We start from the raw sequence: 27,153 nt of genomic DNA, 5'->3' as shown, positions 1-27,153 counted from the left end.
AATTCTACCTGAGGCCGCGCACTTTTTTCCTGTTGCCCTGACTGCTGTGGTGTCATCGGCGCTTGGCCGGTCTCAGCCGCCCCTCGCTGCGGTGACTCGAGTTCCCCTGCAGCCGGCCATGCCCATTGCGCGGCTCGCTGCTGCGGAGCTCGCGCAGCACTGAGGGAGCCGCCGGGCCAGGGGAAGGCGCGGGTCATGGCAGAGTTCCCGCCAGTGCCGCTCTCCCTGCGGGAGGAGCCCCCGGCCGCCCGCTCTGGCTCCGAGTCCGAGTCGGAGGCCGAACTGTCGCAGAGCCTGGCCCGCACCAAGATCCGCTCGTACGGCAGCACGGCCAGCGTCGCGGCCCCCCTGGCGGAGCGCTACCTGGAGCATCGCCTCAGCGCGGGCGACACGCTACAGGGCATCGCGCTCAAGTATGGAGTTACGGTAAGGGCGGCCCGGGGGGAGGGCCGGGGACCCCGAGCCCTGAGCGGGGAGGGCGCCCTGGCCCGGCGCGAGGAAGGATGGGCTTGTGGCCGAGGCGCCGCGCAGAAAGGCGGCTGGGTCCCTGGGCCATCGGGCGAGTCACTAATCTCCGCAGGCCCGCGTTTGTAGAAGAGGAGTCACAGCCCTTCCTCTTCCTCCTCGCCTCACAGTGTAAACGCTGGGCCCAGACCCGGCCCCGACCGCACCACGTGTGCGCAGGCCCAGCGCCGTGGGCCCTGAGCTCAGCTGCGATGTGGAGCTACCAGAATATAATTAATGGGCCAGACCAGTGGGAGTGGGGGAGGAATTCCCAGTTCTGTGTGAGACAGCGCAGCTGCAGGAGGAGGGATCGCTGGCGAGGTATGAGCCACTTGGGATCTGGGCGGGGGGGAGAGGGAAGGAGGGATACCCAGCCAGATATATGGTACAAGAGCTACGCAGTGTGGGAAATCCTTAGCCAGTGAGTAGGGTTGCCAATTTTGGTTGGATGTATTTTTGGAGTTTTCATCACATGATATCTTTAATTAAAGATTAATCTTTATTTCCTGGAGACTCCTGGAGGGTTGACAACCATAGCTGTCAGCCAGAAGAAATGGGATGGAGAGTGACAGGAATCTTTGGTTAGATGTGAGCCATCTGAGGTTGTGAGAGGGATGGGGTGAGGTGAGAATCCTCGCTCACTGCTAAGGGAGAAGAAGGGGGCGTAGAGATGAAAAATCCCTCCTCATCACATGCAAGTTTGGGGGGACAGTAAGGTGATGGGGGAGTTAATGCCTGGCCCTCCATGAGCCAGTGGTTTCTGATGGAGGAGGGCTCAGTCCCTCCCTGGCCATGTGTTAAAGCAGAAGTTGCAGGAATAGATGAAGAAATGCCTGGCCAGCTGTGAATAAGAGAAGACCATAGATGGGGACTCTTCATCCAGGTGTGAGTCTTTAATAAATGTATTGCTGCAGTAATAAATCCACAACCATCCCTTAAAAAAATAATCATAATCTCAAATTAATATCTACAACATGACAATGTGGCCCAGTCCACTGTGCAGGCTCCAGGAACCTGTACATGGTTGTTTCTAATAAGCTTTTCCAGATCATTATAGATAGGAATATTTTTTTTCTTGTGAGAGCCATGATACATAAGCTGTGCTATACATTACCCATGCAAACCACCACCTGCTCTCTCTAGCATCAAGTCATAATAGTTTTCAAACCAAGTTTCAGCTGCCCTAAGGGAAAACATACAAAAAACCTTCTAGTAACAGCTTTTTATATATAGTTATAATTAACAATATTTGGCTCCCATTGTGAATAAGGTCAAAGTCTTTATTTCCTTTTGGAAAGAAGAGTAACTCTACTTTGAGTCAAATCCTGATTAATCCTTACTGATTGGAGTAATGCTGTGGAAATCAGTGGAATTACTCTGAGTTTTTTTGGTGTAAATGAAAGCAGAATCTGACTCAATAAGACTCTGTGAATAAGCTGAACTGGTTTGCCATTAGTTTATTTATACACTCACCATTGTAACTTAGTTTTTTCTCACACATTTAAAAAAAAAAACCTCTCGCATCTAGTGACAAATAGTGTTGGAAATGTTTAAATTTAGTTTTTATTCAGAACTGGGACTACTGCATTGTAGTTCAATTTAATTAAAATACATTTGTATAAATGTATTTCTAAATAGAAACTTCAGTATTTCAGAGTGGCGTTGTAGCATGGAATACTAACATTAAAAATTAAGCTCAATTTTTAACTTTGATTTAAATTACTTAAAATACATTTTAAGCCAGACCTGTCAAAGAATACACCTGAAACAAAATAGTAATCTAGCCCTCAATTTCAGATGTCAAGATGTGGCTTTTTTTAGTTCTCCCTATTTAAATTGCCATTGTGACAGTATAAGAAGTAAGTACTAATTTTTCACTCCCATTTGCTATCTACCAGACATTCCTAGCAGTCTCCTTAATTTACCAAGTCTTGAGTAAAGGCTTTAGAGTTTTAACGCCCCCATAATGTAAACAGAAGATTTTTTTAAAATAGAAACTTAGGACCAACTTTTATTAAAGAATATCTTTGTATATGCCTTATAAAATGAAAAGTGCTTTAGCAGCAATCCCAGTCACACTCGGCTCTGCCTCATAGGGCTAAACCAAGTCACTGACGTTTAAGAGAGTCTTTCTGTTGACTGCTGGATCAGGTCTTACTTCAGTAGAGGCTCAGAGTGATGTGAATGCAACATCCTCATCTCTTGAGAGGGTGAGGAGGATGAAGAACTTACACCTCTAACAATGACTTCCTCCAGCTGTTTAAGAAGAGGTATTGATTGTCTTTAAAGGAAACAAAAGGTCCACATATTTTCCCTTCACCAGAAGAGTGCTGGCTACAACATGGGGCATCATGTTTATCTACCATAGGTATCTTTCAAGTTGCTCTTGCCATTCTATCCACGTGCCAGGTAGGGAAAAGGATATCCAAGACCTTATTTATCTACCCTACTGTAAACAAAAGTTTTCTGCTATGGCTCCCTTCCTTATTGCTCCCATTGGTTGTAGCAATGATGGGAGCACTAGTGTTGACAGTCACTGTCATCTAGACCTGTTCTGAACAAGGGTAATGTAGTGTAGACGAAGCCTACAACTGACAAGAGATCGCATGGGGGCGGAGGGGAGATGTTAGTTTGTGGTCTTTAGTGTAATCTCTTTGGTAATCTGGGAAAATTTTGATGTTTATAAATAATATATTTGTAAAGATCTATCAAGCTGATTCTGTTAAACACCAAATAAAATCTTTAGTCGAAATATTCTAAGAGAATAAGTGAGTATGGGTACGTCGTTGTGGGAATTTAAAGGATGATGGCTAGAATATTGTTAAATGTTGCTCCTGCGAAGCCAAGAAGATGTGTGCTTTGTACAGTGTCAACATTATTCCCTTGTAGGGTGACCAGATAGCAAATGTGGGGACGGGGGGGGGGGGGGGGGGGGATAATAGGAGTTTATATAAGAAAAACCCCAAAATTGGGACTGTCCCCATAAAATCGGGACAGCTGGTCACCCTGATCCCTTGCAACATCCCTAAATAAGTGACTACTATTAGTATTTTTATTTTACTGTTTGTTTTCTCCAAACATAGGGGGCATGTATAATAGGAAAGTTCATAAGCATTTTCTGCCTCGGTACAGCTTCACCTATGGCTGTGTTAAAAAACATTTTTTACCACCAGATTGTCCAGTTCCAGGGTTGAACAACATTAAGGTTAAAATACCTGTACTCTGTTTGCATTGCAACTTCCAAACTTCACCTATTTTTACCACAGGTGGACCTATGCCAGTGCAGAGAAATGCTTATGAATTTTCCCAGCATAGGAAAGGTCACAGTGTCAAATTCCACTCACATTTACACCTATGAATCCTTATTGGAGGCACTGAAGTTCTGTGAGTGTAACTGAACTTAGTCATCAGTTCTCAAGCGATGTACCCAAGACTACTCACAGAATTTTAGAGTGGAGATTAAAACATAGGGGTCCCTTACTCCTACCACTAAAATACATGGGCTCTCTGAAGGGCCACAAGAAGATGTACTTAAGCAGTATTCCAGGGAGGAAGAACAAACCATCGCTGGCAGAGTTACAGTGAAGCATGATAAACAGCTTTAGGGTGCATTATTTATCAGCTATCATTTTGCTAGTCCCTTTACAAATGCAAGTCATGGTAGACATATTGGGTTTCAGCCTTTGTGCTACAGTTCTGTAGATTGATTTCTCCTTTAAAGAAAGTCATGCCTTCCAGTTACCAGTGTAATCAGAATTTTGGTATCGAGCAAATAAATGATTCTGTATGCTTTGGTGGCTTCTGGTTTCTGGGGCCTTGGCCCTGAGATGTTCGCTGGGGCTTCAGCTCTGGCTTTGCAACCTACACTACCTAGTGAAATGGAGCAGTGTAGGGAGTGCACTGTGATCCAGCTGACTCCCTTGTGGGGAAGGTTGGAGAGCAAGAGGCAGTTGCAGGCAGGTCCCAACAAGGTAGGGAGATTAAAATAAAATTTCACATGCTTGGATGTAGCAGAATGTCAGATTCTAGTGCAAAAATGCTAAATTCCATAACATCTTAGAAAATGGCAAATTCCACCGCCATGAACTCCTGGGAAGCACAAGGCCCTGATAGAGATGAATGAGGCAGCTCACATGTCTCAGAGCTGTTGTTTCAGGCTCTCTGCAGTTATCACTTCATCAGTTTGCATTTAGTTCCTGTTTTTAAGGTTCTAGGGCTAGAAACAATTAAAAACAAAACTGAAAGCTGAGGTTGTGCAGCTATGGGTGACTGTCACGGCAAATTCTGCAGCGGCAGAATCCGTGGGGCCCCTACCCATAATAGTAGAAAGATGGGCCCCACTGCGATGTCAGTTTCTATTGTGTGATGGGCAGGTTACTTAGATCAAGATGGAGCACCCAGTGGTGAGGCCTCCAAACTGCATTTTGATATTTGTATAAATTGATTGTGTAAAATAAGGAGGGTAGCCACTGCTCACGCTGTAGAATTCCAATGGCTGGTTTTGGCCAGGAAGTGACCACCTACACTACCGTGCTCACAAAATATGGGACCAAATTCAGGACCTAATTAGAGATCTCTGCATTTATGTAAAACCAAACACACCAAAGCAGGGAGTGGCACCACAGATTAAACATTCATTTGACTTCTCGAAAACCCATGAAGTTCACTATTTGTGGGTCTTTCAAGATAGGCAGACAGCTTATATGGTCTAAACATCTTAGTGTGCCCCTGAAGCCCTAAACACCTTCACATGCTGGGATTACTTATACTTTAGGTCTAAGTAATCTAGGCAGTTCTCTGGGGGTTGCTCTCTCAGACTGGCCCCAACATGAATGCAAAATAATGCAGCTTTTTTCCTGCATTATTGTGTATTCTTTGCTGAGCAAAGGTGGCCTAAATTTGGGTTCTGAAGAGAATGGAATACTCAAATTTAGGGAAAGTTTCTTTATGTAGAACAAAAAAATATACCCTTAGGGAGACTTCCAGTAGCATAAAGCCTCGTTCATGGACAAAGAAAGCAAAGCAAAAAGGCTGAGTTAATGGCAAGACAGAACATAGTTGAGAATAAATGCTCTATATGCAATAGCTCCTTTTATATTCTAAATTAAGACACAGTAATTGTTTCAAGGAAAGTCCTCCACTTATAAAACTGGTTGACTGTTGTGTATTTTGAGGATGGTGGCATTCTGTACTTTACAGAAATCAGTACTGCTTCAATTTAATTGTTTTTCTTCTCTCTTCCAGATGGAACAAATAAAAAGGGCAAATAAACTATTTACCAATGACTGTATATTCCTGAGGAAAACTCTGAATATTCCAGTTATATCAGAGAAGCCGTTACTGTTCAATGGACTTAATTCGCTGGAATCGCCTGAGAATGAAATTATTGACATTTCTCTTTGTGGTGAAGGACCAATAACAGTTCAGGAAGAGAGTAGTTCTTCTTCTCCCAGTCCTCAAGAACCTGACAATCAACCTGCTGCACCCGAAGAACTATCTGCCAAAGATTTTCTACATAGACTGGACTTGCAGATTAAGTTGTCCAAACAGGCAGCCAGGAAACTAAAAGATGAAGATATCAGGTAAACTTGACTTTAAAATGAAGCATCTAATTTCAGACTAACACTTACTCCTTTTTATATCTGAGTTTTCGTAAGCCTATTTTTTGTAGCATTTGGACAAACACTAGTGATATTTATGTCTATAATCTTTCTAATTTAGGCTTATTTGCAGCACCCATCACAAATCACATTTATCATGTTGTATAATGGACTATAGGAAGGTTCTTGGATACTACGGTGATTAGGATAGTATAAGAAGCTATCTAGAATAACCGTTGTATCTAAGCCCCGGCTATAAATCAGAGAAGGAATAACGTTGTGTAAAAAGTGTTGGTATAACACAGATTTCTTATTTGGTAGATGGTTATCCATATAGGCTCTGATTCAGCAAAGTACCAAGCACCCAAAGACCCTGTGGGAGCTGAAGGTGTGTAATGCTACATTACTGAGGCCCCCCAAGCAAAAATCTGAAATGGCCCCCAAATCACACTTGTAGATGTGCCCAATCTCATACAGCTTTCCTTTCTCACCCAAGCAATGCTCATTCCCCCTAGTAGCTGTCTATTCCTCCTTTACCACTCTCATACATTCACCTTCCCTTAGGCCTTGCCTTCACTAGGGAAAAAGATGCATTCTTAGCTAAGAGGGGGCTCTAGTGGCTTCATCCCATATCTCCATACACAATCCACTTCCGTAGGGGATTGGCCCTTCCTTATCAAACATGCACGCCATACATGCTCCCTGGAGGTTCATCATTCCTTCTCCTCTCACATACCTTTCTCCTCCTCCTCTTAGTGCCCCCCATGGCTAATAATCCACACTTTTCATGTTCACCCCTTGGAACCTCATTCATTAGTAGTTCCTTGGAGTGAAGCCAGATATCAAGCCTTGCAGAAGTTGTTCCTTCCAGCCCTCTGTTGGCTTCAGTAGGGAGATACAGGCAACTGCCTGCCCAGGTGAGCTGCTCCTTAAATTGTACATGAGAAAAACCACAGTGCGAAGAGGACGGCATGCCAGCTGCTGAGAAGGAGAAACTATCTACTTCTCCAGCTCTCAGGAAACAGAAGGTGGAGGTGGAGCATCTCCTTTCTAACCAACCGATGAGAGGCATCTCCCTTCTCTCCCCAATGAGAGACTTGGACTGCAAGAGCCCTTGCAGTCATTTAGGCTGCAAGATCAGTGTTTCCTCCTGCAAGGGCCCACGTCAGAGTCCAGGCTTCTCAAAAACTACAAATGCTGCAGGGTGGTACTTACAGCCTTAGTGCTTAGCACCTCACAAGACCAAATCTGCTGTATCAGATGAACTAAGTTAAAATTCTACATAAGAATGGCCATACTGGGTCAGACCAAAGGTCCATCAATCCCAGTATCCTATCCTGTCCTCTGACAGTGGCCAATGGCAGGTGCCCCAAAGGGAACGAACATACAGGTTATCATCAAGTGATCCATGCCCTGTCACCTAATCCCAGCTTCTGGCAAACAGAGGCTAGGGACACCTAAATTCTATAATTTAGTATCTTATTGTGCAATTAAATATATTTTTAATTCTGTAAATATACAAGCATTGTTCCTGAGCTGTATGTAATAGCAACTAGAAAAGTTAGTAGCTGGGCTAGCAGTAAGAATATTTGTAGGAGGGGATTTGGCAATACAATTCTAGTGTTGAGCTGTTGGACAAACCCCTTGTCATGTACGACCCAGTGAGTCTAGTTCATTTTTCACTGCACTCTACACACAGCTCCCTTGCCCTGAGGATGTGTATTTAGGTCCGTTGTCTCACATAGAAGGCTGTGGATGCTCTGAGTTAAGAGTCCTGTCTGATTAGCATACTTGTGTGTCATAGGGTAGACTTTCTGAACTGCTCTCTTCTTTAGCTCACCACTGTTAAGTCTCTTGTCCATCTTTTGATATGCATCTGCACAGGGCCGGCTCTAGGATTTTTGCCGCCCAAAGCAAAAACAATTTTGGCCGCCCTCCCCCTTCTTTAATTACCCCACCCCCGGCCCCGCCTCAACTCTGCCACTTCCCCAAATCCCCAGCCCTGCCTCCTCCCATCAGGCTCTCAAGCCTAGGAGGGAGGGAGGGGGAGAAGCAGCGCCCGCGCCGCGGCCACTCGGAGTCTCCCCCTCCCTCCCTCCCTCCCAGGTTTGAGAGCCTGGGAGGGAGAGGGAAACTCCGAGTGGCCGGGCGCGGGCGCCGCTTCTCTCCCTCCCTCCCAGGCTCTCAAGCCTGGGAGGGAGGGGGAGCAGTGGCGCGCAAAACGGCCACTCGGGATCTCCCCCTCCCTCCCAGGTTTGAGAGCCTGGGAGGGAGGGCGAGTAGCGGCGCGCAAATCAGCTGTTTCGCGCGCCGTGGCAGCAGCAGCGGAGGTGAGCTAGGGCAGCCGGGGCACATTTTTAGGGGCGGCATTCTGGCCCCGGCCATGCCACCCCTAAAAATGTGCCGCCCCAAGCACCAGCTTGTTTTGCTGGTGCCTAGAGCCGGCCCTGCATCTGCATATTTGACTGGCATAGGCTGCACTGTTGTGCTGTATTTCCCCAAGCCAGATTTGGGTCATGCAGAGGGGAAAAAAAACAAAAAAAACCTCACACTCTTGCATTCTTTGGATACAAAAATCAAAAAGAGAAATAACTCTTTCCTACCAGAAAATAAACAAAGCATATAAAACATTTTGCAAATTTCCTCACAGAAGAGCAGTTGTAAGGAAACCAAATAGAGAAGGGAAATACCTTTTCATTCAGAAAGTGGGGGGAGGGGGGGGGGGGGAGAAACATCTGAAGCATAATAAAAACTCAATATAGCTTAATAAACCATTTTAAATATTTGATTTTCCATTAGAAACCTGATATCTCCACAGCCCTTCCCCTTTAAACAATTATTGAAACAATAAACCATTGCAGAGCAATTCTGAATTTGAGAAGGAGTTGAACCATAAGATATGACGTCTACACTTCCAATTCATCTCCTCTTCCACCAGTCAGAGATTGGACTCCAGGTTTTGGTTTGGTCTGTTTTGTGTGGATAGGAGGTCTGGCCATGAAATCCAAATTGGATTCAGATTTCCACCCCTCTCCACATTTAGGGGAGTACAGATCTGGATTCCCTGTCCATTTCATGGGTTAATGGTATTCATCTGCCACCATCATTTAACTTGCGTCATCTTTAGCATGGTTGAGGACACTGTGCAGGACATTGCTATCTTAATGGCCTCCGCTGATGAATCTCATGATAAGCCTGCTAAAAAGGTGACATTAACATGTGAGTACGTGTTGTTGACTTAGCAGTTAAGCTGGGCTGACAGAGACCACAGGTCTCCAGCAAGGATTTTGCTTATTTTAACATCCCTTGCCCACAATAAAATGTTAATGTATAGGAGGGAATTCATTTCAGGACCTCGACAAAAAAGTAGTTGCATTCAGAGTCACTGTTTTAAAAAAAACAAAACAAAACATTTTACTGTTCCTGTCTGCTTCCTTATGTGTTTTCTGGATCATAGCTTGGAAAACAAAATTTTATTGCTGCATTTTCTCCCCAGTCAAAGAGTCAAAAAAGGGCAAACGGCATTCACTTTTGTGTATGCATCGTTAACAAAATTACAAGAGTACAGATTTTTTTGGGTCATGATGCTGCATGAAGCACAAAAGCACAGCTTGATTATATGATTCCATCTTGAACCTCCATTTAGAAACTAGATTGACAGTTATAGTCACAGGAAAAAGCTAATTTAGGAGGCAGAGTAAGAATAAATATGTAAATTTAATGGCTAATGTTACTGAGCTACATGTAGGGTTTTATTCTCCCCACAACTTCCATAGACTTTAATGGGAGTCTGGTGCTACAGCCCTGACAACGTGCCCAATGTGGTGGGAGGGAGCACTTATTTGATATCTTTCTAGTCTCATTTGTAAGTCTTACAGCATTTCAAACAGATGAGCACTCATTGAAGTGCACACAGGTGGGTTTCAATGTATAATCAGATATCTTGTGAACTTAGAAGCAGTTGAGACATTACAATTCTTCAAATAAGCATGCTGTACAATGTTGCAATGGGTAACTTTTTTACTTATGATATAGGTGGGATTTCACCTGTATTGAGTCACCTAGACCTTCATCAGTACTGTTCAAATAAAATTAAATGTACAAGTGTTGCCTTAAGCATATATGGCACTTTATCCAAAAGAACCCCAAAGCACTTTACAGACTGTGGACCAGAATCTGATCTGTTACATAGGTATAAATCAGAGTAACTCCCTTTGATTTTTATTGGTTGCCCTGGATTTATAGCAGTGTTAGTTCAGAATTGGGCCCTCTGTCAGGCTGGGTCTACACTACCTGCCTGAATCGGCGGGTAGAAATCGACCTCTCAGGGATCAATTTATCGCGTCTCAACGGGACGCGACAATCGATCCCCGAATCGACGCTCTTACTCCACCAGCGGAGGTGGGAGTAAGCGCCGTCGACGGGAAGCCGCAGAGGTCGATTTTGCCGCCGTCCTCACAGCGGGGTAAGTCGGCTGCGATATGTCGAATTCAGCTACACTATTCGCGTAGCTGAATTTGCGTATCTTAAATCGACCCCCCGCTGTAGTGTAGATGTAGCCTCAGTCTGTATATAACCTAGAGAGTTTTGAGTAAGTAATATAAACGCTCTTCCCAAGTCTGCATCTCTGCTTGCTTTTACTGTTGTTAACTACTGAACCCTCTTCATAGCTCCTCAAGTCATTGCTCTCCAGACTCTAGCATGTGCAGAATGGTGTTGCTTGCCTTCCTACATACCCCACCCAAAGAACTCTCGGTTACCACTGTTTCAAGATCCCATTCAAAATTGCCGTCCTTGTTTTCACATCCTGCATGAATCTCTCTTCTCCCTCACTTTTTTCTAGCATGTGCCTCCTCTATCTTGCCATTGTTTAGGAAACCTGCTTTTCTGCAGCTTCTGACACCTGGCAAAATCTAATATTTTTTTTCCCCTCTCAGCTCTTCAATTTTATCTGAAAAACCTCTTTTCTCCTGTGCATAGAACATCATTGCCCTCTCAGATTTAGGGTGGGAAAAAAAGCACGGATTTAACTCTATAAAGCCTTTTAGGATGCAGTTTGTGTGAAAGGAGCTACGTGCACAACAAAATGCATTGTAATGTTATCATACCCAATGGATTATGGGACCTTGAGCACAATTTGGCCACTCAGTCAAGTTGCTCTGTCGTCATTACATGTTAGTATGGTATGGCTATAATGAAGACCTTTTTATTTGAAGGTAAAAGTGAAAAATAAGTAAAAATGCTACATTTCAGCTACACTAACCCTGTACATTCTATTTCAAATGGCCTTGGCACATAGTAGAGAGCTTTTCAGATAATGTGAGATTATGGGATGTACATCAGCTTTGGAATGTACTCAAATGTCAGTTTGCAAAGATGGAAGAAAAGCAACATGTTTGTTATGTTGCTGCATCTTGAAGCAGGAAGTAGAAGAATGGATCTGAGGTCTGAGTAAAGAAGACACCAGCAGCAGCAGAGGATTGGCTCCAAAATTTGAAAAACTATCACCTTTCTCCTGTCAGCATGCCTGGGCTAGTGTGACATGCAGGCTAATGGGACATGGCATGTGGTAAGTTGCTCATTCAGTACTTTTTCCCTTAAGGTGTGTCTTTTTTTTTTTTTAAATTCTATCACATGCACTCTTACATAGTGAAACTCAGTTACACATGCTAGGCCTGATTCCTTATGCTTAACAGTTCTGCAGGCAGAGCCACTGCAGGATCAGGCCTAATGTAAATGCAATACAAGATGAATACTTGAATTCAATTAACCATCACCCTCCAAAAATTCTAGCATTTAACCATGCCCCTTGAAATGACCTCAGTCTTCTTTTGTAGGATTGCTTAGTGGCCAAAGTCTCAGCTTTGGAATACTTAAACCAGTCTCTGCTATAAATACAGCCCTTCATCGTTCTTAAACAGAAAACAGAATAACATGTAGGTTGTGAAGGTGGTCTCTTGAATTAGACCTTAAACCTGAAGGTACTGTATGCCTTGTGTGGATGTTAATTCCATGTGATCTTTAACCACAGCCATTGTTGTGCTGTGCACTATTTGTCTGCTGCCATCCTCCCCAGAGGTGACTGTATTTCAGTAGTAGTATATATACAGTATTTATGAACTTTGTGATCCTTCAGGGGTCTTTATAAATGTAAAATTATTACTCAATCTCTGGCCACCAAGCAAAGAAATGTAAGATTATATTTAGAGAGACAGAGGATTTGTATGGTGGTGGCGGCGGTGCTGGGGCATGGAAGAAAGCAAAATAAAAATAGTCAGGTTACCCTTTGATTTTTGCACATCTGCTTTTGCCCTGTCTTGGTATACTTTAAGTGCATGTTTCCCAAACTGTTATCTACTGTGTTGTCTGCAGCGAACCCATATAATGCAGATGTCAGGGATATGAAGGATGTGTAGTAATTGTTATCCAGTTTTACCCCGGCTGGCAGAAAAACAAACACTTTGTAGGATTGAATTTTCCAGAAATTATTCACTAAAGATTCTATCTTGCCCATGTGTGTGGTTTGTAAAAACCTCTACTCTGAATGTGTATGCAACTAAGTAAGATATAGGGCATTACATCCAGACATAAGTTTTATGATGGTTTTTTTTTAAACATTCAGATACCAATAGATGATTTGTAAGCTCTTTAAAATATCATTAAGAGAATTCTATTGGGTGAATGCAGTAGGTTAGGGCATAGGGGTGGGGGCATGATTTTTAGTTTGTGCCTTATGACCACTGGGCTGGGGAGGAGGAGGAATGGATATTTAGTGTTTCCCTCACATCAGAGTTTAGAATGATACCGCATTTGAAGAGAGGCACTGTAAAAATCCTTGTCTGCATATATAAGCAACACCCTGGCTGCTAGCTAACTGCAAACATGCAACATTGGGAACAGAACCTGTAACTTGAAATTCTGTTAAATTGCCTAGTACTCAGCTCATTCACTGGGAGGGAGGATGGGAGCAGTTATGAGATCCATGATATGAAGTTGTTAATTGGTTCTTGTTTACTTTACAGTGCTCCAGTACCATCAGCCAAAAGAGAAATGTAGAAAGACCGCAATGAACTGAAGAAGCATTTGAGGATATGTTGCGTGTTCCAACTGTTGGATGCTTGGTAAAAGTGGGGTTAAAGTATCAAATGAATGCTCATTGTCATGTGTGTGCTGTAAGCAATGACTGGTGTTCATTATTTGTGGGTGAGAAGCATTTGTACAGAAATCTGTACAGATGTCCTTCTGTACCTGCAGTTTGTGTTGGGCTGAGGGTGGCAGGTGCAAGTTGGGATACACAGCACTATAAAAATGTTGTAATGCTTTCTTTCCATTCTCCTTTCCTGAAGGAGGAAGTAAGAAAGTAACATATCAGTTGTCTTCATTTTAATGTATTTAAAAATCTCTTTAATAAAACTTTCCATTTTGTTTTTAATGAAAAAGTGTGGTCACTAAAATCTGTGGCAAACTTATGTATTAATATTGTGATGTGTGCAAGTGTTCATTTGGGGCACTTGTCTCCCTGAAAGGCGTAATATATGCAGCTTGAATTACCTTTACCCTTTGGTAGAAGGTGTATATCTTAAATCTGCCCTCGTACAGCCATAACTTGCACTTCTGAAAATTATTGTTTTTAAGATTAAAGCTAATAACTTCTGTGGTGTTGAACCATATAACTGGCGCAGAGTTTCTCATTAACCGTAGTACTAGGGAGAGTATGGAGCTCAGTCTTGAAAGGTCTTCTCATGCAAAATTCCCATTGTCTTCAAGGAGAGCTCCGTTTATGGGTGGATATACAGGGTTAAGCCCTCAATTAGTCATCAGCAAGTTTTCAGTCTTCTTTGCGGTAACTAAAACAAACATTCTAAGCTTCCTGGCCTGTGCTTAACGTAACAATGAACAGCTCTGCTTGGATTCAAGTCTGTAATGACTGTTACTGATGCTCTTAACTTGGAAAATAAAGCTTGTCCTTGAGCTTGGTCATGAACTATGCACCATATTGGGTGCCAGTATATTGTATGTTATACCGACAGCTACATTGGAGGTCAGAACACATTAATATATACACAACAGAAGTGCAGATACTAAATAATGGATGTGGAGAAAAGTTTTTCTTATTTGGGTATCCTACCTTTGAACAAAATGAGCAAATCTGCTAACAGAAAATAAGTCTTATTTCCACCCTCCACTTCTATTTACTCCTCCAATCTGCTACAGCTGACCACAAGCACATGTGGAACCTGCAATTGAAGGCAGCTTCCAATTCCCAGAGGCCTGTAGTTTTCACAATCTGGTAGAGGTGCTGAAGGCCCTGTTACATTGTCAGTGGTGGGAAATGGAGTAAAGCTATGTGGGCATGAAAGCTGACTCTGGTCATCCCTATATCTCTGTTTAGAGAGATTCTTCCAGCAAAAAGCCAGACTTGACATCTTCAGGTGGGAACACAGTTTTTTTTGTTTGTTTTTACTTGTTTTTTAATGGGAAAGGACCAAATCATTAGGAAAGTTGTTTACAAGCTAGGCGAATAACAAACAGGAAAAATCCAGGAAGTCCATAAATCTCTTTCCAATGCACAACCTACAACCACAAAAAAGGAAAATATTGCTCCCAGTATAGTTAGTGTAATAGAGCCTTCAGGACCATTCAGTGACATGGTGGCGTCATCAGTTACATCTTGTAGTGTAGGAAGCTGTTATTTCAATGATTGCCTAGCCCAGGTCAAAATTTAAGGAGAAACTGTGTTTAGTTAATCTGTGAGACGAGACCCAAAGAGATATACAGTGGCCTTCATAAAGATTCCCCTTGATATTCATTACAGCTGAATCTTGTCTCTATCCTAAGACATCATTCTCCTGCAGAACAGTAGAATATAGACTGATGCCATTTATTTTTTTAAGGCTGCACAATTCTCTGTGCAAAGTATACTTGATGAGGTGCACATACAACCTATCATATTGGCCAGTGCAAAATTATGTACAGATCTGCATGCTGTGGTTTGTTAGCCTGAGGCTACAATAAGAAGATTTGGCGTCCTGTTTTGAGTGCTAAGAAGATCATGTCTGTCCATCCATCTTGGAAGGCATGGGAGCATGCAGAACTCTGAAGAAATATGTTTGGAAGGGCCTGATCTGGCAGCGTGCAGGCAAAACTACCATTGACTTTATAGACATGGGAGTTTGCTTCTATTAGGACTGGAGTGTTAGATCGTAAGTGGGTATCAACCTATGGAATGCTGGGACACATGAGCGAAACTGCTCTTATTCATATTTCATAAAACTAGCTCCTTGGCCATTTCAATTTTACTTCTTGACTGTTTAATTGAAAGTGCTTAAATATGAACTACAATTGTTTTTATACTAAATAATAGAGGAAAACCTCTCAATATTATACTGAAGAGGACAGTTACATAATACAGTACTGGTAACAACTTTAGCCATAGGGGAAACAAGGCTTTGAAATATTTATGCTTCTCTTTAGCCAAAAGATAATTTAGAAATTAAACCATGAGAGGATGGTAACTGCTGACACTGCTGCACACTAGTTCTCTGTAGAAAGATCATTTGATCTGAATTGGAGATAAATATTTTTAAATCCATGGCACATGAACTTAATCATTCATTGTATGTTGTGTCTTTCATTGCCATTTCCTTTATTCTCGGTAGAATTCCAATCCAGCATATTGCTCTTAGACCATTTCAGTATATTCTGAGAACTTGTCAACACAATATACCTAGAAGTCCTTGGGCCTCAGGTGCCAGAGCAATGAATGTCCCTCTAACTAGTGACTAAAAGTATCTATTATTAAATAGAGGTACCATTTTCTGGGATGTTAGTCGCAAGATATTAGATTTATCACTAATTTTTGGTTTGTTTTATGTGGGCACATTTGGAAGCAGGAGATGATGCAGGCTACCTTCACTCAGGCCTAAAGCACCTGAGAAGGCAACAGACAGAATCCAGCTCTTGTGCTTGAGTGCAAGACTGGGGTACTTGTGGTACTTTTTTGTGCCAATAAGTTGTCAGTAGCATGTAAGGAGTATGGCTCCCCTTATGCTTCCTAAGGCATTGTTTATGTCTTTCTTGTCTAGGCCAAATGCCTCAGAATCCCTCTGCTTGGTTAGCCCCTCCAGCAAGAAGCAGGGCACAGTTTAAACCTCTCTTTGCATAAATAAGGATTATGGTAGTCCTCAGCCCATGTAGTTCACTGAGGACCCCGATCATTCCCCAGTACTTCTGATTTATAGTCCTCTGGTAGTTCATGAAAGATCCTGTGGTACTTCTCAGGATAGCTAGGTAAGAGTGGGCTCACTGACTTGTAATAGCTGAATTCCAGCACTGCTTTGTCCTTAGAGAACTTATGCTGTGCTAGAAGGAAAGTTGACAGACAGTACATATGACTGTGCCATCTTCTGCTTGGCATGCAGTAAAGAACATTCTAGGCACTGACTTGAAAAATCTTGTAGTGTCAACATACAGTGACCTTAGAAATTGTATTAAATCATACTGGTCACAGAATGAGGTTTTTCTGCTGCTGATATAGTCTTTCCTGGGTTTGTTAATGGATTCCAGCCAGTCTCAAAAGCAAGTTAAGTGTGAAGACTACATTATTAAAATAGTGTGGTGGTTAAAAAGCAAGGAGACTTGCCCTATGGAATACTGTGATAACTCTGATGTTGAATAAAAATACAAAGTGCTTGCTAAGTGAGATGATAATTGTAGTGACAGACCATTCTTGCATAATTGTAGACATTGGAAAAGTGATAAATACTCAGTTAACATCATACTTCTGGTGTGGTCCTAAACAGGACTTATTTTCAGTGAACAAATGGGGAGAGAGAAATTAATGTTTCATTCTAAGACCAGTCTATCTGCCGGCCAAGTGCAGCTTCCAAGTTCATCAAAGAGTGGGGTAGGCCTGTTATCTGGAACTAGAGGAACTGGGCTCTGTGATAAATTTCTGGCATTTTAAAATAGTTGGCTCAGAACATGCAATAGTGAGTTCAGATTACAAGTGTTCCTCTCCAGTCAGTATTACTCCACTTTCTCTGATCCCATCTGCAGTGGTGGCCCTAGGAAACGTAGACAACTAAATGTTTTCTATTAGATCAGTGTTTCCCAAACTTGGGACACCACTTGTGTAGGGAAGCCCCTGGCAGGCTGGGTCGGTTTGTTTACCTGCCCCATCCGCAGGTCCGGTCGATCGCGGCTCCCACTGGCTGCGGTTCGCTGCTCCAGGCCAATGGGAGCTGCGGGAAGCAGTGGCCAGTATGTCCCTTGGCCCGCGCCGCTTCCAGCAGCTCCCATTGGCCTGGAGCGGCGAACCACAGCCAGTGGGAGCCACGATCGGCCGGACCTGCGGATGGGGCAGGTAAACAAATCGGCTCGGCCCGCCAGGGGCTTTCCCTACACAAGCGGCGTCCCAAGTTTGGGAAACACTGCATTAGATCATTTAAAACAGTGGTTCTCAAATTGTGGGTCGGGACCCCAAATGGGTCGGGACCCTGTTTTAATGGGGTCACCAGGGCTGTTAAGCTTGCTGGGCCCCGGGGCTGAATCCAAAGTCCAAGCCCCACCGCCCAGGGCTGAGGCCCTCAAGCTTCCACACCCCCCTGAGGTGCGGGGGCTTAGGCTTAGATTCATGGAGTCTTGTAGTAATTTTTGTTGTCAGAAGGGGGTCATGGTGCAATGAAGTTTGAGAAACCCCGATTTAAAATATTCAAGATAGTCCCTTCAGCAAGAACAGAAAGATAAGGAAATATTGTAAATGCTAGGATACCTGTATCTATTTCGGTAAGGAAAAAATTGGCAAGATTTCTATAATTATTAAACATTTATGGGTTGGTAGCGCCTGAAGATCACAATCAGGTTAGGCCCCATTGTGCTAGAAGCTGTACGAACACAAAAAATACCTTTCAGAGTTTAACAGGGAGGGGATTAATCCCTTTCTTCCAGGTAAAGCAGGGCCGGCTCCAGGGTTCTGGCCGCCCCAAGCAGCCAAAAAAAAAAAAAAAAAAAAAAGCCGCGATCGCGATCTGCGGCGACAATTCGGCGGAAGGTCCTTCACTCCGAGCGGGAGTGAGGGACCATCCGCCGAATTGCTGCCGAATAGCTGGACCTGCCGCCCCTCTCTGGAGTGGCCGCCCCAAGCACCTGCTTGCCAAGCTGGTGCCTGGAGCCGGCTCTGAGGTAAAGGTAGAACCACAGTTGCTATTCCTGAGTTTAGGGATTTTCAGTGTTCTGGGCCAGCTGTTAACAGTTAATATCCCCATTTGTGGTATGAGAGGGATTTGCTGTGGGGGCTGGGCACTAAGTTTGGCAGTGAGAATCAGCAAGGAAAGCTCTCTAGGGAGGAGAGCAGGTGCTCTGTCTTTCTCCAGACTTGGCTGAAGTAAGCTGTGCTCTATAACTACTTTGGCTGAGAGAGAAGTCCTGTTGCATTTACATTTGCTACATTTACTTTTTTATTTTTTAATTAGTAAAGTGCATCAAAGTGTTTAGACTCCACCTTGCTGTTCAGCTGCCTTTCACCCCCATTCTCATTTTAGGGGCTTATTTCATGAGGTGTTACTATGTGTCAATGTTGATCTAGTTTGTGAAAATACCACACAGGCCTTAGTCAAAACTTCCCCTTGACTTCACTTTTGCCTAAGTAAGTTCTGCAGCATTGGGCTATTGGTCTATTTGGGAGCACACAAATAAATCTTTCACACAAAATGTCACTGTCATGGTGTAAACAAACCCTAAATCCTGAGCCAGCCAACTTTCAGTGGAATTTACCAGTAAAAAGGTCATTTACAATTGAAAACTGGAGGCCTCAACCAGCATTCAGCCTTATTTTTCACTGGCTCCTGACTAGCACCCAATGTGCCGGGACTCATTGTATTAGCTTCCATTTTATACTTCAGAATTAATCAGGTTTTCCTCATCTCACTTAGATCACAGAAGCTAACTAAAATAGAAGTTCAGGATGGAGAAGACCTACTTGTATCTTTTCCCCCCCAAACACCAATTTTAGGAGCTGTAAGCTCCCGTCCACTGCATGGTACTAAAGAGAGCAAATGAATTTGAGAAAGAGCCATAGTCTCATGGAATGGAGCTAGCATGTCAATGCTGTCTCCTTCCCTGTCCAGTCAGGCCAGTCTATGTGAACACTGTGCAGTTGGGACTGTCAGTTGTAGGGCACAACTGGGAAAAAGCTATGCAATTTCTAGCCTATATTCTGTGCTTGCCTCCCCTTTTCACATGGCTGCAGACCCTTCCCACTAGAGAGCGGATGTACCTGTTTTCAGAAGAGACTTCCCCTGCTGGGAGAGGTATATGTGGCTTAAATAGTACTCAGCTTTTGGACAGTGGAATACTTAGAAATTTAAACTAAAATCTTCCCTTGGAAAAAGTTTTAGGTGGATTGCATTTCATACCTTGCTCAGCATGAATGTTCTGTTTGGTTGACTTTATTATGGTGACATTTACCTGCTGTTCGATACGACATTTTGTGTATTGTTGTCTTGGTTGCTTGAGTTTTGGCAATTGGCCTACAGTGTTTCCATTTTCAAGAATCTATTAGGTATCAGTCTGACATTTGGATTTGTCCCAGTTCTGAATCAACATACAATGCTACCCCTTGCCCATTTTTGGCTGCGGATTTGCAAACTGATTGTGGCATAGTTCTCATTTCACTGTTAATTAACTGACTTATGGTTCCCTATCATACCTTGATGGTAACTACAGTATATAACTATCCTTGGATTGTAGTATTCCTTGGTTATTCTACATTATGGATGCTTTGCCTTAGTCTTTAATAAGAGTATTCTTTTCTCCATGCAGAGCATCTACATCTCCTATTGATGTCAGTAGGACTATCATGTGAATAAGGATTGCAAGTTCTTGTCTTCAATGTTATGGAGCCACATCGTGACACCATAAGGCTTAAGAGCCTCTTTCCTTCCAAGTTCCTATTTTCAGATGTTTAACTTTTTGAAAAATTTACCTTTGGGGCTGAAATCTCTCATGTTTATTCTTGGCCCAAAGATAAATTTTTATCAAAGTGCTTTAACTGTTTGAGTTATCCAGCTTGGGGGGGGGGGGGGGGGGGGGCGGGCGGAATGGCATTTTTCACATGGGAAAAAAATAGTTGAACTGCTTTAAAAACCAAAATGCATGGGTTGCTCAAATAGGTTTTTTGGTAACAAGGAGTCCATGCAGATCTTAAATGCCAATTAGAAAAAAACAACAACATGTTTTTCTACTACTTTTCTAACACTGTACCAAGGCTGGACACTTTCTAGACATGTCCATGTTGCTGGAACTCTATATTGAAATTCATGCAGCTGTTTATTTAAATGATTGCGCAGTATATACCTTTATCAGAATATGCAATAGCACATTCAAATAAATGCAATTGCAGTTGCATTGGAATGTGTGATCTCACACTGAAATAATGTTTTTAGGACATGATTAAACCTTCAAGCGTTTGTCATAAAGCCACTGTTGCCAATTTTAGCATTGTAACTTTTTAAGAGATGTTCTGGATCTCAGATAATTATGGAATGTAATTTCTAATATTAGAAATATTGAAAAAACAATCTTCGGACTATTTGGCACTGAGCTAGTGCTGGGTACTTGTGCTGCAGTATATTTACATCATTGCTCTTTTGTTATGCCTTTCTGTAATATTCCTTACATATGTTTCTGTGACTCATTTTCATCAAGCAAAAACAGTAGGTGGACTGATTTTCTTCTGACATTTTAATATTTACACTAGCTTTTCATCTGTCAGTCATTGTGTTAGTAATATACAGTTTGAAGTTGTTGGCAACATTTTTTGTGCTGCAATTTACTCTGTTTAAAAAGCCATAGCAAATTATTGGTCTCTTGACTAAAGATAGCTTCAAATGTTTGAGAGTTCTACTGTAGCTGTCAGCATTCTGCCTTAAAGTACCATAACTTGGTTCCACATCAGTTGGGATAAAAAATAAGCTCTCTTTGATATGGGACCATGATATAGCAGCTCCTTGCCTGTCCAGTCCTCTCTATTAGGTCAAGCTACCAATTGTCAAACCTCACAACCCACTCCCCCCAAGGAAAAAAAAAAAGAAGAAGAAGAGAACACCTTGGAACCATTTTTTCCCTCTGAAAACATCTCTGTGCAATGGGGAAAATACACTTCATTCATGTCCTAATGTGGCATTGGCAGCTTATAGGTGTGGTGGCTTTTTTTAGGATAGTTATAGAAAAGGGTTTCAAGTTCTGAATATTTTGCTAGATATGGAGGTACTCCAGAACTGTGCATATATTTCTATAACAGAAACTGACCAACCCTTAATGAGACAATCATTTTTTCATTTGTTAAAGAAGGGGTTTACAGACCCCCCTCCCCAACTTAAAAAGGTTTTCATAATTTTTATTTCCCCAGTAAAATCCCCCACACACACACACACTGTCTTGTTTCTCCTGGAATTTTTGCAACTCAAACTTTGGAGCCTTATGCCAGCATGTGAGAAACAGTGGGTGGAGGATGTATCCAGGAGTTGGGGAAAGGACGGTGAGAAGCTGTCTAGGCAGGGGGATTTGATCAGATGGAGAATCTGAACTATTCTTAAAATGGCCATCGTTACACAGTGGCAGCCATTTTAAATGGTTTTAATGTAATTGGGTTTTGGATAAAAGTCGTACGAACACAAATCTGGCCACCTGGAAGGATTCATGAACAAATCAAATCCAAAGAGGGATGTATCTTATCCTAAAAAGTAAATTTAGGATATGCATAAAAGGTTTAAGTGCCTGTACAATATGTAAGAATAATTCCAATCCAAGGGAAGAGAGCCCTGAAGGTCAAAAAACTCCAGTTCTGTCAGATGGAGTCTTCTGACATTCAGAGTCACATGGGTGTGTATAGACTCCTCACACTGCCTCAGAACAGCTATAATTTTCTGCAGTGAGTGGTCTTTTCTGGCAGCGTGTGGTTTTTTAATTCTTTTTTGCTGCTGCTGCTACCAAACCTCCCCTGAGCAATTTTTACTGTGTTGAGTTTTTTGGACCGCAAACATCCAATACAACTTTGTTAGTGGCATTTTCATTTGTTTTTCATCCACCATCAACAAAAGCAGTATCAGAGCTTTCTAGTGCAGCAAAAATATGACCAAGCAGCCGGTGCCCAACTTTTACAAAACAAGAGAAGTATTTTACTAGTGAAAAGAGTGGATTAATTTTTATGACCAAATTCTACTTGCAGGACTCCGGCAGGCAAATTATTGAAATCACCAGGTCTACTTACAGAAATAATAATATAAGTAGGATTTAGGGCCTGATTTGCACCCCACTAAAGGCAGTGGGCATTTTCCTTTTGATTTTACTGGGCTTTGGATCAGACCCCTAGATTGTAGGTTATACCAGATGCTCTCATCTTAAATTATAATTTCCAGCATAGCCTACAATACATTCTCAAAATAAAAAAAAGTGACACCAGCAGATATTTAGACTTCTTAGAAGTAATTGTAACTGAAGCTTATTTATTACAGAACCTGAACAAACAGTAATCAGCATTAAAATTTGTTTACTAATGTATCTTAGATTTGTGTATTTCCTCCCTACTTGAAAACAGATGGTGCATAAGAGAGCCTTATTACATGGCAGAAGTCCAAAGCATTATGGAAGGACATTGTTTATTCAGAAAGCATCCTCCTTGTGTTGTACTGCATTTACCTGGGTTCAGAGCAGCTATGCACATGCAGACTTCATAGTGCCGCTTTAAGCCAGTTGCTGCAAGGACTTCACTGGTTATCTTAGAAGGCTTCAGTGGCTAAGAGATGAATGTAGTGGATCTGGATGCTGTTTCCTTTGAATATTTGTGCTAGGATTAGAAAAATGTAGTATCTGATCTCAAATTATTCTTTAGGAATACCTACATCATGTTACACTTAATAGTTGTTATGGGCTGAATAAATTGCTCTCTCAGCTATCTTGCTGCGGTATTACTGAGATGTGCCTCCTGTACAAACACTTCAAAAAGTTTGGAAAAAAAAATGTGATAACTGCTTCCAAACTGAAAAACAGCCTGTTTCATAATGATGGTTCATCTCACTTTGAGAGCGAGTCTTTTAACATTATGGAGAAGTGTTTGTCTTTGAGTCATGCGAGATTGAAACATCATCATTTTTTCCATTTTAACTTAACTCCATCTCATTTACTGTCCTAGATTGTCCCACTGTGATACTGACTGGCAGTCCAGTAATATTGACCAGTGCAATATATTAATTCCTGGTTAAATAGTTTACTTAGGCCATAGAGCCTGATCTCTGGCTTTTGCTTCCATTGAAAACTGACAGTCTTTCTTTCATTGCTGATTTAAGGCTAGATCATGTTATCTGCATACAGCCCAGGGTAAAGGTAGGAGTATAGGCATATTGTCCTAGGGAAAGCACTGGGCGGTATTAAAAAACTCCTTTGGTGCACTGTAGGAAAAATAGTAATTTGCAGCCTTCCTTTATGTATTGCACCATTCTGCTGGCCAGTGGGGAAAGCAGGAGAGGTGGAGCTACAGTCTGGGTAACCCCTGGTGGAAGGAGGACAACAAATGACATAAGAAAACTATTGAAAGAGGCCACTGTCACTGATACAGACTATGCTGGAGCAAGAATCGTGGCATTAGACTGACAGATGGTAGTAAGACTGGGTTGCCTCAGGTACCATGTGCCACAAGTTACAAGAGCATAAAATAAATATGCAGTCTCCGGGTGGAGCTCTCCACCATTATAGCACTGTGCATGCAAATACTTATGTTGGTGTAACTTAAGTCACTGTGGGGGTAGTTTAGTCAAACCCCTGAGCATAGGGTGACCAGATAGCAACTGTGAAAAAACAGGACAGGGGATTGGGGGGTGGGGGGAGGGGTAAATAGGCGCCTATATAAGAAAAAGTTCCCCAAAACAGGACTGTCCCTTTAAAAACGAGACATCTTTCCCCAGCTGACCCAGACTGAAAGCACCACTATTTTACATGATTCCGGAGCAGGGTTAGGGGCAAAACCTGAATAACAGCCTGAGTTAATTGCAGTGAAGACAGACAAGTATTTGCAGGATAGAGACCATAGTCTGTAAGGTGGCCCAGCCTGTTCCTTCTATCCCTGCACAACGAAGGGAACATGGGTGCCTCCACAGTGCCTCTGGACAATGCAGAAAGCCCTGGCCTCTGGAGGATTCCCTAGAAACCACAATGATCCCTGAGGAATCTGCTGGCTTGAAGGTGAGCCCTACAGCCTCTACCCTAGGGGAGACAAGCTTTCACTTGGGCAGCTAAACTGTTACTTTGTAGTGTCCTATAGTCTGTTCCTTTTAAGGAGCACAGAAAAAATAGTAAAAAGTTTTCTTCCCCGGGATCTCCTACTCATATCCTGTTTAGCTGCTGTTGCATTTTTAATTTGAAAGCTAACAAGCTACTATGTTTACCAGCAAGATGAAATGGGTCAAAATTTTAATGAGCTATCCTTCCCCTTATAATCAAATTGGTTCTAGATGTAAGCGTTTGTGCAAATCATTGAAACAGTTACCTTTGTCTATAATTTACTCTTCAGACTGGGTTTTGATTTTTGAATGTAACCTTTCAGCCTGTTATCCCCAGTAAAAAGGGAATACTCTGACTAGACAGTATTAGAGGGCTTAAAATATCTCTCACATCTTCTCTGATCTCCAGCTGAAGTTGGGTGTGTGTGTGGGTGTGTTTGTTTGTTTGTTTTTGGGGGGGGCGGGGAAGCTAAACCTCATCCCTCTGCCCTGGTCTGCAAATAATGTAGAGCAGGGGTCGGCAACCTTTCAGAACTGGTGTGCCGAGTCTTCATTTATTCATTCTAATTTAAGGTTTCGCGTGCCGGTAATACATTTTAACGTTTTTAGGTGGTCTCTTTCTATAAGTCTATATTATATAACTAAACTATTGTATGTAAAGTAAACAAGGTTTTCAAAATGTTTAAGAAGTGTCATTTAAAATTAAATTAAAATGCTGATCTTACGCCACCAGCCTGCTCAGCCCGCTGCCAGCCTGGGGTTCTGTTCACCTAGGCCGGCAGAGGGCTGATCAGGGCCTGCGGCCGGGACCCCAAACCTGGGGGGGAGGGGGTGTTTCAGGGGTCAGGGCAGAGGGCTGGGGGAGAGGGTTCAGGGCAAAAACCTGGGTGTGTGTTGGGGTGGAGGGGGTTCAGTGCAGAGGGTTGGTGGGTGTGGGGGGTGCAGGGCAGAAGGCTGAGTGTGGGGGGGTTCTCTGCGTCCTCTACGGAGCTGGGTGCATGCTGCCGCTCTTCCCCCTCCCCAGGGCCATCAGCTGATTGGCGCAGGGATGGAGAGGAGGCGGGGCGGTAAAGCACCGCTGGGGGAAGAAACAGGGGAGGGGGAAGCTTGGCTGCCGCAGAACCAAGCTTCTGCCCCCGCAGGGGAGAGCGGCGGGCAGGGGAGCTGAGTGGGGCTGGGGGCCAAGACCACAGCAGGGAGCTGCGTGCCACTCAAAATCGGTTCGCGTGCCGTGTTTGGCACACGTGCCATAGGTTGCCGACCCCTGATGTAGAGGAAGAGGGCCAACTCAGTAGCTGGCCAGAGTAGGATGGAGGTTTTTGCTCAGCTAATCATTCTGGGTTACAGGTTTGCTTCTTTCTGCTCCCAACATTGGATAGCCTTAGAGGGTATCCCTGTAAGTTTTTTGGGGGCAGGGATTGTCTTTACTTCGTGTTTTCACAGTACCTAGCACCAGGATCCCAGTTGTATTACACTAGTGCTTAGAAGCTCCTACAGTAATAATGTACAACACTCTCTTTCCGAGAATATTCACATTCACACCAGTGATCTAGGAAGGCAAGGGAGAGCAACATCACTGAAAATGGGACAGGTTCTGCACTCACGTGTTCCTCAGGTTGCTTCCTGCAGTATTGGGGATGTAGCGAGTGTAGAGTTTTGCTCACTATTCCTGTTTCCTAGCACAGGTTCTGATGATGAATATTGTGCTGCTACTGCTTTTTTTAACCTACTTTCAATTTCATATTCTTGTTGAAGCCATTACTTAGTATCTATAGTATTACTATACAATATACATAGTAATGTAACTACAGCTGTAGAAAGTGGTGAGATCATTGTGTTTCTTCATGGATAGATGTGGGTGTCTGCTTTATGATAGCAGTTTCCTGATAGAGATGTATGTCAATTATACATCTTCCTAAACTGACTGTGATGTTAATTTTCCCCCCTACAGAGAGGAGGATGAGGAAAGTCCCTATGCAACTTCTTCCTATCACCAGTAGATGACAGACACATGATGACCTGCAAACGTGGAATGAAGATACAGTTCTTAAAGAACTAAATAATTGATTCAAAAGCAAGCCTTTCAGACTGATTACCGTGGTGTACTTTTTACAAGTCCTGAATGGGTAATTTCACTGACTAATTGCACTGAAATTATTTGACCTCTTCTGCCTTCCGCAGGTTAATTTCCTTAAATTATATCAATAAGAGGTGTAAGCCTTGCAAAACTAGCAATTGCCTTCATATTCCTTCTGTGTAAATTGTAGGATGGTAGCAACAATATATCCTTGAAGTCACCTTTATGCAGGATGCTTGGCTCTTTAGTGTACAGTTTGTAAATACTTGTTAAGATAAAGTGTGAGAGATTTGATTAAATATTTATGGAGAAAGTTACACTTATCACTGGCAAACTTAACTATATAAAATGACTGAAGTTTTATGATACTTACAACTTGATTTTGCAGTCCCAATGCAGGCAAATTTGCCACGGAAGTTTTGCCTGCAGCAAGGCTGCAGAACTGATCCCTAAGTTTTGTGTGTGTAAGTGTGCATCTATAAATAACATCTATGTGTTCCTGTAAAGGATTAATTTAGCCCTCGATTTTGATTGGGTAAAGAAAGCCTTTAGGGGAAAAAGTTATAGTAAGAGGTATTTTTCTTTGTGTTATAGTGACATTTGAATTGTTCATAAATGTATTCTTGTGTGCAAATATATTTTCAGTGTAACTTTATTAAACAACCCCCCCCCCATAATAAATGAATATTCTTCATTA

General features: G+C 42.6%; 1 protein-coding gene across 2 annotated transcripts; it reads left to right on the top strand.

Moving 5' to 3' along the window:
* On the top strand, nucleotides 1–27,153 carry LYSMD2 (LysM domain containing 2). Of its 2 annotated transcripts, XR_008446534.1 has the most exons (4): nucleotides 1–426; nucleotides 5,749–6,086; nucleotides 19,926–20,025; nucleotides 26,331–27,153. XR_008446534.1 is itself a non-coding variant. In XM_054042735.1 (3 exons), the coding sequence occupies exons 1-3, from the start codon at nucleotides 196–198 to the stop codon at nucleotides 26,377–26,379; spliced, it is 618 nt and encodes a 205-aa protein (XP_053898710.1). In that variant the 5' UTR covers nucleotides 1–195; the 3' UTR covers nucleotides 26,380–27,153. The 2 variants fall into 2 exon arrangements, 1 of the variants encoding a protein (XP_053898710.1); XM_054042735.1 differs by lacking the exon at nucleotides 19,926–20,025.

Source organism: Malaclemys terrapin, chromosome 10 (assembly GCF_027887155.1).
Source record: "Malaclemys terrapin pileata isolate rMalTer1 chromosome 10, rMalTer1.hap1, whole genome shotgun sequence".
Classification (NCBI taxonomy): Eukaryota; Metazoa; Chordata; order Testudines; family Emydidae; genus Malaclemys; species Malaclemys terrapin.
Note: the sequence above shows the minus strand (reverse complement) of the source record. Positions and strands in the feature narration are given on the sequence as shown.

Coding starts and splice junctions, on each gene's coding strand:
- LYSMD2 (XM_054042735.1), top strand. CDS start 196: ATGGCAGAGTTCCCGCCAGTGCCGCTCTCCCTGCGGGAGGAGCCCCCG. Junction 427..5,748: donor CGCTCAAGTATGGAGTTACG/GTAAGGGCGGCC, acceptor TCTCTCTTCCAG/ATGGAACAAATAAAAAGGGC. Junction 6,087..26,330: donor CTAAAAGATGAAGATATCAG/GTAAACTTGACT, acceptor TCCCCCCTACAG/AGAGGAGGATGAGGAAAGTC.